This window comes from Leptodactylus fuscus, chromosome 4 (genome assembly GCF_031893055.1).
Source record: "Leptodactylus fuscus isolate aLepFus1 chromosome 4, aLepFus1.hap2, whole genome shotgun sequence".
NCBI classification, from domain to species: domain Eukaryota; kingdom Metazoa; phylum Chordata; class Amphibia; order Anura; family Leptodactylidae; genus Leptodactylus; species Leptodactylus fuscus.
In genome coordinates, this window is record NC_134268.1 from 88,656,139 (window position 1) to 88,669,761 (window position 13,623).

Genomic DNA, 13,623 nt, shown 5'->3' on the forward strand with positions numbered 1-13,623 from the left:
ACCAATACCAAGTATTTGGATACCCAGTAAAGTTCTGCGGAGGTGGAGTTATAGTAGATATTTCAGTTAGTAAACAACAAGTTATACTGATTTTTTTCCCCAGAAAACTATATATTAGTCTAAAAGTGAATATTAACATTTTTTTAAGGCCCAGTTTCCGTCCTAAGTGAATTTGATTTTTCTGATACAGTGTCTGTGTAGGGTCACAGTTAAATGACATCACTTTGTTGACCAGTAGCGGCCAAGCAATACTTTCCCCTACACCTCCACATGGAATTTGAAACTCTATATCAGGGAAATGAAGGTCGAAGCTGAATCTCATATATTATCTAAGTGCTAATGATAAACTAATGTTAATTGAGTTTTTAAAATATAAAACATGAATTTTATGAGCAAGGAAAAAGACTTCCAATCATACATCAAAAAATGGTTGAGTTCATACTATACCATAAAAGGGGTTATCCCAAAACTGCATTTTATCAAGTATAGGTGATAGGTGCCTGATCTTGGGGTCTAAACTCTGCAAGATTCTGTTTTCATCATTTGAATGGACCAATGACCGCTCCATATAAAATCTATGGAACAGCTAAAGTTAGATGAGTACAGTGCTTGTCCAAACACTACTCAGTTCAAAACCCCTATTTTTGTTATTGGAGGGGTTCCCAGAGGTCGTAAAGCCTATCTATCAGGCTCAGTGTGTTTCCATACTTTAAATCAGATGAACATTTCCACTACAGTTTGTATTCGTATGATCACCCAGAATGTATCAGCCATTCCTAATGACCCAGTAGTTGGTTACTATACCTAAATAAGCACTATACCATAAGCAGGTCAGATAACATCTCTGTAAGTATTGGTTGATGATGATATTTATGGTTAGAGGCTGGATGGTGACATACAGTAAGGACACCTCAAAATCGGTGAGTAAGGGAAGAGGTTGTTTAGTAGTGTGAAATGTGTTTTTCCATTGCCTGGACCCTTTGAGAAAACTGTGTGTTCATGGGATGTGGGCAAGCCCCTATGGTACACAGTTTTTTTTTTTGTTTTTTTTTTTTTACTCTATCAATGTGTCTTTGGATTGTGAGAGGAAACCATTGCAAACATGGGGAGAACATAAATTTGAACCCAGGACTCCAGCGCTGCAAGGCTGCAGTGCTAACCACTGAGCCACCAAGCTGCCTAACAGTATACAGTTTCAATGTACACCAAGGCAAAGAACATCTCAACTAAATTACCTGCACACTTCAGTTTCAGGAAAAATGTTCAGTGCTCAGCGCAGTTCCACCAAATGAGGCAGCTGCTTAGGTTCAGTGCACTAAGCTTGCGAGTAGTAAAGGCTTTAATAAATTTTAGGCCCAAAATAATTACAGTATAGCGTATTTTTAATGGTCTATATTGACGATCTACTACAGTAAGGATTTATAATATACAGCAAAAAAAAAAACAACCTCCCAATATTCGTTGTGTTTGTATGCAAATACTATATAAATATTTTGCCAAGGACATGTGTAATGAAAGAAAGACATGTACTCAAACAGCAATAATATCGTAACAAATTGCCTCATTGTTCTGACACAGAATGTTTAATAGACATCCTATTGACATTGAACACAAGCTCCAAATAGTGTAGTCTGTCAAATAACAAACAGTGAATTTACCTAGAATCATTCATTTTAAAGGGTGTGATAAGGATTTATTTTGGGAAGTAGCAAATACAGAATGTACTATTTCTTTTATATACAATAGTTCTTTCAGAATGTACGATTTATTTCAAAATAAAATACTGTACATGTATTTCTTCTTATGACACAGATAAAGGTTATATGCAGTACAAGTACCATAGTTAAAATGTTAAGCAGCAGTCAGTTTTTATTAGAATTATTTTATTATATTATTATTTGTAACTTCATTCACACTCCTATGTGCCTCTATTATTACACAATAGGGTTGAGCCGATCTTGACTTTTCAAGATCGATTTTAAAGTCCGATTTCTGATCATTTTTCATTCGAACCCAATCTCGATCCCAATTCCGATCCCAATGCAAGCCAATGGGATTTTTTTATTAATCGGAGAATGGATTTTAAAAGCAATCCTATTCACTATACAGCATGGAATCTAACAAATGAACAATTGAATCTAACAACAGAGCGTATACTCAGTGTGAAGGGTAAGCAAAGCATTGTGGGAAATAGTACCGATCTCGATCCCACCTAAAAAGATCGTGTTCGGAATTCCGATCGCGATCGTGAAATTTTCTCAATCGCCGATCGGAATCTGATCTTTTCCGAAGACAATCGCTCAACCCTAATTACACACTAAAACAAACCTACCTATTGATAACATATTGAAGATGATACATGAAAGTAAATATGACTTAATATAATTTAGCTTAACTTCACGTGTAACTAAACTATTTATTTTACATGATTTGTAAAGATTGCATACTTTGTAATAAATAGTTAATCAAAGAATATAAACTTATTTGTCTCCTGCCGCCACTGCTCAAATCTGTACAATGAAAGTCTATGGAGAGAGGTGAGAGAGAAAGAGAAGATCTCTTCAAAGCATTGAGACATCTGTTCTATAGAGAGACAGTTTTAGATGTCCTTATATCTATGTCTCAATCACAATGAACTAATTATATACAAACAATCCAATTCTATGTGGAAAAAATGACAAAATAAAATAATAAATTTTTATTGATATACGTTAAAAAATGTATATCCTGGGTATAAATATATTAGATTTATTAAAATATTCTCTCCAGATAGCGTACTGGTGTCTTTTTTGGTCGATGTTCAGAATGGCATACTATTATACTATTCTCATTCCAGAAAGACCTCCAAAACCGAAAAGCAACATAGGTTTGAGATCCCAAATCTTTAGTATTCCCAAGTCCTAAAATTTGCCCTAGGAGAGATGACTAATATTGCGCCAGTGGCTTCCTGTATCTCAAATGGCAAAGAGATGACTTATAGCCTATTACATTGATGCAAAAAATACTGTAACACCGTAGCTGCTACTTATCTTGCAGCTGTAAACCAACTCAATCAATGTTTTGAGTTTTATTAGAAAGCCTGTTGCAACATAATAACATATGGACCCTCTCTTGATGAACTAGAGATGCCCTCTGCAACAAACTATCACTTGACCCAGCTAGATACTGATATGGTCATGCAGATAAATAGACCAGAGGACATATATACAGGGGTGATATAGACTTAACCTCTCCTTGTTGCCACTACAGCGCCGTGATGATATAATGCCACCACGGCACCCACAATTACGTCGCAACACGTTTCGCTTTGCATTGACAGAGATCCTCAGGAGACTATTGCTGTATAGTTGGTCAGATATTAATACATTTCCTTGATAACAGCAGTGAAAAACGATTTTCCCCACACCTCGGTATCTTTCAGTACCCACACCTACCACCGAGGTGTGGGGAAAAGCGGTTTTCACTGCTGTTATCAGTACCTTATTGAAGACAGGTCTGGGAGCCTTCAATAGGCTCCCTTCTGCCTAGGCAATGGATCACCACACTACATACAGGGGACATCGATCCTAGCCAAAATAACAGCTTGTATCAGTATGGGTAAAGGGGTTGCCTGGCCCCAAATTGAATTTTCACTTGACTATATAAGTCTATAAAGCAGCCTGATAAAAAAAAGACTAGCATTTTTCATCTAAAGATGGCGCCGCACTGACTGGCTGCCTCGATACAGAGCTCCAAGCTGAGAGCAACCTTTATCTTCCTTCTTCACTCTTTTTGTCTGTATCTTCAAGAATCCTTTAACCAAGCAAACTAGCACTATGAATTAGCAACTATAAATCAATGGAAGACCCTGTGGAGTACTTTTTTTCCTTTTGTTTCTATTGTTAAGCATGGACAAGACTCAAGCCCTGACTCAGCTGGAGTTTTCCTGTTTGCACATGTGCCTGTTACCATCCCCCCAGGAGCTAAGGACAGTATGGACACCATGGACACCATGCGGCATAGAGGAGAAACCTACATGGAAGTGTGGACTTTTTGGCGTCTATTGCTGATGTGTGAAGATACCTACAGCTGACTGGTATTTCTTTCTTTTACTGTGGACACGTGGGACTCTGTTACAGCCTGGGAACCTACCATCACCCACCTACCCCATGAGTTATGGAAGCTTGGCAAGAGAGCAGTACCCTGTCTACCTGGATGGCTTAAGACTTCTTTGGGCAGTAGAACACAGTGGTAAGAAGAAAGGAGGAGGAGGGCTTGTGATGAAGGACATTTGGGGCATTTTTTGTGGTTAATGGACAATAGTGCTGATGCAAGATACCGAACTATCAGTTGTGAGCATGAGATCTCACTACCTACCAAAGGAACTGCCACATGTCATCATGATAGCTGCATATGTCCCCCACCTCTGCAAAAAAACGTTTCTGCCTGTTATATCTACATGCTGTGACCCCTCCTCATGTCCTCCAACCACGTTCGGCTGTATTATTAACATCACTCCGCACAGAGAAATAAATGATTCTGCAGTGTATCTGTGTTTCTTTCTTTTTAGTTGCTATGATTCCTAGGATTTCTCTATCTGCCATGAGCTTGTATGTTTTTTTCTCTCTTGTTATATACTACTGTACCATCTATGAAACTGTATCGCTGAAATTTCCCCATTGTGGGACTATTAAAGGATTTTCTTATCTTATCTTATATTATAAAGTTTCTAATGTTCATTTGTACTATTAATTTAAAGAAAGCTGTTTTATAATGGGAGGTATGCTATAAAGGGTACTGTCTGTAGGTAGCAGAATGTCACTATTTAAGGATAGTAGTCGTTCAGTTGCTCTTTGGAATTCATTCACCATCCTTCATTTGCAGGCTCCCCTCCTCACCACACTCCTGAAGTCCTGTTCACCTTGTGGCAAGTAAATTCCTACTTCTGTGCCACTTCTAAACCTGTTATATGGGATCGCTACGAGATAAATAAATGTCACAGTAATTTTTTTATGCCTTTGTACTGTACTGGGAAATTAACTCTTAATTTAAGCCTCTATCAACCTGACATGATGATCCACAACAATCATATTGTATCTAGGGGGCTGTCAATTTACATACGGAAACAGTTCTTGACTATATCTGTAAACACTGGAATTAATTCCAAATCTAATTATGACTAATTAAGATCTTGAGTGTATTATTTCAATCATATCAGCACAGTCCTCGGATAAATCCCATGAGTCTATTTAGTTTTATGTATTATGTTGTTATACAGTAGGCATACATTGTTAATATATGGCTGTGCATTTGAAGGCCATTTAACTATACAGAGATTTCATCCAGACTTTTAATAGTGGAGCAACAAAATTCAGAATACACTTCTTACCTTATATAGAAGAAGCCACTATGTACTGGGATTTTAATGAAATACTTTAGTTGTTCAAAATTAATCCCTGAAAATATAAATATAGCCAGTAAGCTTAAATAGCCATTACACTGATAACAATGAACTGTGCTGTTCCTTGAAGCGAAGAATATATTTTTGATAAGCCCTTGAAGGTTGCATTCTTGATTTCCTTAATTAATGCTGACAGATGGTTAAAGCAAATATGTAGACTTACCCTTTATATGATATTTCAGCGGCAGCAGTGCCTTTTGATTTAGCCACTTGCAAATCCCTGGAAAAAGCTCGAGGTACTCCAGATATTTGTGTCTGCAGCAGATCACTCCCAAGCACGTGGACATTCCCCTCTCAGGTTATCTGTCACTGGAACATTTATATCCGATCACGAGTACATATTGTTCCTGCTTTGTAGTTATCCAGCAGGTGAGATTAGAGATGTGAGCTCATTAATATTTTATACATAAATTCTCTATCTATCTATCTATCTATCTATCTATCTATCTATCTATCTATCTATCTGTCTGTCTGTCTGTCTGTCTGTCTGTCTGTCTGTCTGTTGTCTGTCTGTCTGTCTATCTATCTATGTATTTATATTTATATAGTCTATTTTTGCTTTTGTGAGCCCATACTAACTTGAACATATAATTAATAATGAGATTAACGTGAAGAGATAAGAAATATGTAAGTATAAATTTATAAGCCTATGAAGAATTCAGTTCCGTACAAATACATTAGCATATAAGATTTCACAAGTCTTTCAATTTGTTGTCTCTTTGGCTAGATACTAGATACTATAGCAATAACAATTTTCTATTTTTTTTTATTTATTACATTTTATATCTACATTACTTTTTTGTACTCTTATTACTCCATATATTCACATATCAAACTGCCCTCAGTATGTGAGAGCCCAGGACTGTGTGTCTGACACTGTGATCTGTAGTACAGGGGCACCACAAGGTAAAGTTCTTGCCCCTTTCCTCTTCACACTGTACACCGCTGTCTTTAGGTGCAACTCTTCTAGCTGTAGCTGTTACCTACAGAAGTACTCCGATGACTCTGCAATAGTAGGCCTCATCACAGACGGAGACAACAGGGAATACAGAGACTTTAACTGGGACTTTATGGAATGGTGTCAGCATAACCACCTCAGAATTAATGCTGGGAAGACCAAGGAGGTGGTTTTGGACTTTAGTAAGCGGAGAAGGGCTCTGAATCCGGTGGACATTCAGAGGATGGGCATTGAGGTAGTCAACACCTGGGTGTGATCCTCAATAATAAGCTGGACTGGGCTGATCACCTGGATTCGCTGCACAGAAAGGGTCACAGCAGGCCTTTGGAGTCCAGGGTGCACTTCTTAGAGCCTTTTTCAACTTGTGGTAGCATCAGCCATCTTCTTCAGAGTGGCCTGCTGGGGGAGTAGCATACCAGCCAGGGACAGAAATAGACTTGACAGGGGCCACATAGTGGCTCAGTGGTTAGCACTGCAGCCTTGGGGTCCTGGTGTTCAAATCCCGCCAAGGGCAAAAAACCATCTGCAAGGAGTTTGTATGGTCTCCCCGTGTTTGCGTGGATTTCCATCCCATATTCCAAAAAAAACCCATATTGATAGGGGAAAAAAATGTACATTGTGAGCTCTATGTGGGGCTCACAACCTACATAAAAAAAAAAAAAAAAAAGAATTAGACTTGACAGGCTGATTAGAAGGGTCAGTCACCAACTATCTCACCCCAAGTGTGAGAAGGAGAGCTATCAGAGATCCTTCCTCCCAACCGCAGTCAGGCTGTATATTCAACATCAAGCTAAGCGAAGATCACTCTGTACAGAGAACTAAATGATCCTAATTCTTTCTTCTCTTTTTAGTCGCTATGACTCCTAGTATCTTTTCTATCTGCTATTCTGAACTTGTATGTGTTCTTTTCTTGTAATATATTACTGTATTATCCATGCTGTTGTAACAAAATTACTATTAAAGGATTATCTTATCTTATCTTAGTGTCCTTTCACATTTTGTTTCTAAGTGTAAAATTATTTGATGATATTGGTATTAAAAGGAGCCTTTCAGCTCCAAAACCACTCCTACAGTGTTGTATAAGGCATTTAGTTAGCTTTCTGAATATACAGTACCCTTCAATTTTTAACAGCTGTGTTATTTTTTCACAGAAATCACTTTTCAGCAATATGTAAATTAGCTTACAGATGCTATGACCAAGGAAAGGGCAGACCTACAGAAGCACCATTTGTCTTCTACAAATGCTGCCCTGTAAACAAAATCACACCCAAAAACAATGTTTGACATTCAGAGCTGGATCAAGCACCTTGGCTCCCTGGACTCTTGAATAGATCACAGACGAGAATAGAGACCTTGCATGTTCCAGCCTTGAATTGATTAGTGAATCAGTGAGATTTCATAAAGATAGCTATGGCACTAACTCCAGCTCTACATGTAAAAGACTGTGTTTCAGGGTGGCATATGGAGCCATATATTCAAGAAAAAGGGTGCTTCAGCATACACAGCCATATCCCATGGACACATGGAAGCTAATTATTATATGGAAGATAAACATATATGATGGCTTTAGCATGTGACTACTGTGTATGCTTCAGAGCTGTGAGTGTATGTGTACTGTATGCAGCAGGTTATGTGTCTGTGTGTTGAAAAATGTGGAAATATCTCTTCATTAGGCTGTGTTCATATTGTAAGCCGATGTCTGGTCAGGTAATGGAGGGGGTGTACATCTCACCCAGACTACTAAAGTGGGTGAGATGAGAAAACTCCATTAGGAATGTTTGTTCTCAGCAGACAACTTTCGTCTGCTGAGCATTTTGGTAAATGCTCAGTATTGGGCTGGATTTTTAGGAATGACAGGTAAGTTGGTAGTGGGACCTGTCATTCCACCCCCCTCTAGTCCACACTTTGGGGATGCTTCAGCAGCGACTCAGCTGCAGAGAGTCTCCTCATCAAGGAGGCTTAAGAAGTCAGCTCCAGCAGCAGACTGTGGCAGAGCTTGACTGGAGAGTGAAAGAGAGAGGTCATATTTTTGGAGCTGTGTCCTGAATGATTCTACCGGCTTCTGATTTCTGTTATTCTAGGTGAGGTAACCTATTCTATGTTTAGTTAGAGCCTAGCCGGGCAGGTATTTATTTTTTTATTGTTTCCTTTTGTTGCTGCACTACCTTTTTGAGTTAAAATACACTCTCTTTGTTTTTGAACTGAAGAATCTGGACTTTTGTGTCTATGCCATCCCACCTAGTAACCCCAGACCCGGACAATATGTATAAAAGACTTGTGTGTGTAGATTATGCAGCAGATCTGTTTGTGTGAGTAGAGATGTAAAAATGTACAGTGTGAATCAAATTGTGTCTTTGTGTGGCAGATCTGTGTATGTATATAGAGAGATGTATAAATGTACAATGTGAATGAAACTGTGTCTTTATGTGTGGCAGTGCTGTTTTGTATGCGTAGAGATGTAAAAATGTGCAATGTGGATCAGACTGTGTGATTATATGTGGTAGAGCTGTGTGTGATTATGTACTGACTGTGTGTAGAAGACCTGTTTCTGTAGGCAGCAGTTTGTGTGTGTTCATGTATTGTGTGTGCAGCAATGTTATGTGTGTGTGTCTGTATATTTACAGTATTTGCAGTAGAGCAGTGTATATGCCCTGCGTCTCTGTGTGTATACATACAGTAGTGTGTTTAGTTAGTGAAAATGATCCCTTCACCTTCTTTGACCACAAGGTAGTATTTAGTTTTAAATATTTTTCCCTGTATTTTTTTTTTTATCTGAATGCAGTGTGCTTCTTACCGACAGAAGTATCTTATAGTCTGACAAATATGGGTAATCATTTTCAATATGATTTATATATCTCTCACATAGTTGTCTCACTCACCTTTACTACATTGTTTCAGTTCATTGAGATTTGTGGGGTACTGCCACAGCATACCAAATGGGTTGAGATCTAGACTATAACTGGACTATTATTTTCTTTTTCAGCCATTTTGTTGTCAGCTGGATGATTTTCACATGCCCCTTTTCGGCCAAGCTTTAGCTGTTACATAGATGGCATATTTGATTCTGGAATATTTTGGTCTAAAGAGGTGGTCCGCTGAATTACTGCAGGGTGCCCAGGTCCTGTGGCTGCAAAACAAGTCCAAATCATCTCCTCTTGGGTTTTTTGCAGTTTCTCTGAGCATTGCACAGTCTGACCTTGGTTGAGTTTGTTGGGAGATCCACTCCTAGGAAGATTGTCAGTGATCTTAAATGCTTTCCACTTGTCAATAATCATTTTCACTGTAAAGTGATGGTGCTCAAATTATCTAGAAATTGGCCTTATAACTCTTCCCAGATTGATGGGAAGCAGCATGTGCCCTTCCAAGATCATTCCCATTGTCATTCATCCTTGTCATTATGTTACTATACAGCTGAATGTGCCATAAAAACAAACTGCCAAAAACAGTTTTTCAGGAGGAGGTAACAATTGCTGAAGATCAATAATAATTTTTTTTTTTATATATATATAAAGGTAATTTTTTTATACCCTGATACTTTGAGGGAGAGAAAAAGAAGCATAGAGACATAGAAATGGATTCTACATTGCTAATGTAAACATTTTCTGTTACAAAGATGGAGAGTCATCCAAATGAAACTACAACCATATTCCCAATTATGTTTGAATTATTACTGATTTATTTAATGTATTGTTTTTGTTTTTTTTATTATTTACTGGTCTCATTTGTAAGTTATATCTAACTAAAACAAGCACCAAGCGGCACATAACGTAACCCAATACATGGTAAATATAGAAGCATAAGGACAAGCTAGCAAGGATGAACGCTGAAGAAGAACAGCCCAGTTGGTCTCTTACCTGATGTGGTAGTGAATAGTCACAACAACAGACGTACAGTAAAAATAAAAATAAAATTCCAGCATCAAAAAAGTAGATAAATTTTTTTTTACCTTTAATCCATATCAACAAAATGAAAAATCCAAAAACAAGGATCCAGGAAAAGGACATAACAGGTAGCTTACGCGTTTCGTAACATAAATAACTCCTTAGAACGTGTAGGAAGGGGTGAAGTCGAGCTTTGGAGATGTGCACAGGGTGTCTTTGAGCTTTAGGCTTCCAGGTATCCAATTATCCTGTTATGTCCTTTTCATGGATCCTTGTTTTTGGATTTTTCATTTTGTTTATATGGATTAAAAGTCAATTTTTTAAATCTACATTTTTGATGCTGGAATTTTATTTTTATTTTTCATATCCCTTGAGTCCTGGGATTTTTTCCATGCATCTTCCATTGTCAATTGTTTATACCTAGATGACGTTTTGGTGAGCGGTGAGAAACTTCTTTTTTCTATACAGATGTATGGTTATCAATTAATGTAAAAAACAACCCTCCGAAAAAAGTGAAAAAATGTGCACTCACCAAATTATCCAAATAGAAGTTATTTATATGTATCTATAGTGTGTGAGTGGATACAAATAAAGAACTTCTTTTTTCGATGATCCAATGAGCGCAGGTTTCTTCTTCTTTTTTTTTTTTTTTACAAACTTTTGCATTATTTTATTCCTAACCTTAACCATTTACTGACATTAGCCATACTATAACAGCGGATGCTGGATACTTACCCGTGGTGGTCGCAGAGGTGTTTAGAAGGCCAGGAGTACAAAACTAAATAGTGCATTTTGCACTTTGCTTACATCTATGACATATTCGCTATTTTTTAACAATTCCTAAACATATTGTCTAAATTCCTAAACATGTTATTAACCTAGCCTGACATGCAGGGGTGAACCATTTGTTTCTGCTGCCTGAGGCAGACGTCAGTAAGCCGCCCCCCCCCCCGGAGGAGGGGGTGGAGCGGAGCAGAAGGGGGCGGGTCCATGCTGAGGGGTGGGGCCTAATGGGGGCGGGGCCGAGCGGAGCAAGCGTCTTTAGCAGGCAGAGAGCAGGCAGGGAGAGGACCTGCTCTCTGCCTGAGCGTGAGGGGCGGCCGCTGGAGCAGTGCTGCTCCAGCGGCCTCCCCAATCTACCGCTCAGTGACAGTGACCCTAAGCCAGTCCAGGACAGCTTGACTGGCTTAGGTCAGCAAAAATGCTGCCCTCCCCGTGGCCCTGGCATAGCGTCGCCTGAAGCGGTTGCTTCAGGTCGCCTCATGGGAGGTGTGGCGCTGCTGACATGATATATATCTTAAAATGTAATTTAAACAATTTACATACTAATAAGTATTTGTAAAGTAAAAGGCTATGGACACCTTTGACAGAAAAAAAAAGTATTTTAAGTTACTGGTTACATTGATATACACTAAGTTTCAGCCTGGAGGCTTCATTCCTTCATACTTTTGCAGCTTACCTGTTATACAGTTTGCAATATACATGGCACAGTTTCATTCCTGTACTGTTTTCCCATTCTACAGGACCTAAGTGATCTTTCACTTGTTCTTAGGAGTGTGTAATTCCTCTTTTACCCCACTGCATAGTATGCCCTGGATGCTGTCCTCTCTCATTACAGGATATAGAGCCTTCTATTGTTATGTGCACTAATTATATACATTGTGATACATCTTGTGTTATTGGCCTCCCCGTGGACATGGATGCCTTTTCTCTCTCTCCAAACTCTGATTTACAACCTCCAACTCCCTGTTGCTATCTGTTGCAATAAAAGGCACATGAAAGAACAGTGTGCTGTTCAATCCTTGTCAGAAGCAGCAGGACAGCTAGATTTGTGAAGGAGTTACACAGACTCTACAACAATAAAATGATCAGAAAGTTGCTTTATGTTTAACTGTTGAAGGAAATAAACAATATTAGAATTCAGTGCAAAGGTGTCCATCTTTTTTAATTTTAGCTAATGTGGCTGATACCTGAACAGTTTCCAAATGTTTTTTCAGTCTCATCTTCCTCAACATGAAAAACCTGGTGCAGAGCAGCATGAATTGACACTCTAAACTTTTGCTTTTTATGTCTTCCAATCATGAAGTAAATATATGGGTTAATACTGCTACTAAATACAGTACATAGGATGCTAGCAAAGAAGAAATGTGCAAATTGAAAGCCATTGGGTAAAGATTTCAGATACAATAAAAGCCACATGAATTTGACTGGAACACAAGCTACAAGAAAAACAAATACAGAAATAATGATAGTGATGTAAAGCTTCGGAGGCCTACATCTTTTAGAGTTATTTTGTACCTTCATGAGTAAGATTATGCTGGATATCAGCATCAGGGGCAAAGAAATAACAATTGATAAAGTGAATGTCATAAACTGAACCCCTGTACATTTTGCCGATCCAGCTGAGAAAGCCTCTTGTGAGCAGATAAGGTTATCAAGACAACTTTCAAGGCAGGCAATGAACCAAATGATCAAACAAATAATTAATGACAGGTGTTTTGGGCGACAGCAACGGTACCAAATAGGATAAAAAACAGAAAGACATCTTTCAATACTAATGGCGAGAAGAAAGAACATGCCCGCCTGATAGGCAGCGTCATAGAATAGCTCTAAAGCAAGAATAACACTTGTCATTCCAGGAAAGTTAGGATGCAAATCCATTAGCTGATCAATCTCTAGGACCATGAGAGCAGCATTAAAAGAGAGGTACATAAAGTCAGCAATGAACAGATGGATTATATATACTGTAAATTTGTTTCTTGGAATTCTAAAAGATAAGAACCAGAAGGCAATTCCATTTCCTAACATTCCAAACAAGCAGACAACAAAAATACAACAGGCTGTGATTATGAAATGGAGTTCGAAAGGGTCTGTGAGGGTTCTTTCCTGTTCCTGTGTATCATTGAAATCTTGATCTTGTAGTCTGATTACTGACAGAATTTTCATTGTAGATTTGGATATTTTCAAGATATCAAGTATAATTTGGTCTGTTTTACCTAAGAATAAAAGGACAAAAAAAATTAGGGAATGTTCTTACTTTTATTTTGGCTAAGTAGAACAAATAAGTGTCTTTACTAGAGATGAGCGAACACTAAAATGTTCGAGGTTCGAAATTCGATTCGAACAGCCGCTCACTGTTCGAGTGTTCGAATGGGTTTCGAACCCCATTATAGTCTATGGGGAACATAAACTCGTTAAGGGGGAAACCCAAATTCGTGTCTGGAGGGTCACCAAGTCCACTATGACACCCCAGGAAATGATACCAACACCCTGGAATGACACTGGGACAGCAGGGGAAGCATGTCTGGGGGCATAAAAGTCACTTTATTTCATGGAAATCCCTG

At 38.4% G+C, this 13,623-nt stretch overlaps 1 protein-coding gene across 1 annotated transcript; it reads right to left on the bottom strand.

Annotated features, from left to right (window-relative positions):
• Window positions 1-12,229: 12,229 nt before the first annotated feature.
• LOC142201341 (proto-oncogene Mas-like) lies at window positions 12,230-13,225 on the bottom strand. Its single transcript, XM_075272180.1, has one exon. The coding sequence runs from the start codon at window positions 13,223-13,225 to the stop codon at window positions 12,230-12,232; it is 996 nt and encodes a 331-aa protein (XP_075128281.1).
• Window positions 13,226-13,623: the final 398 nt, after the last annotated feature.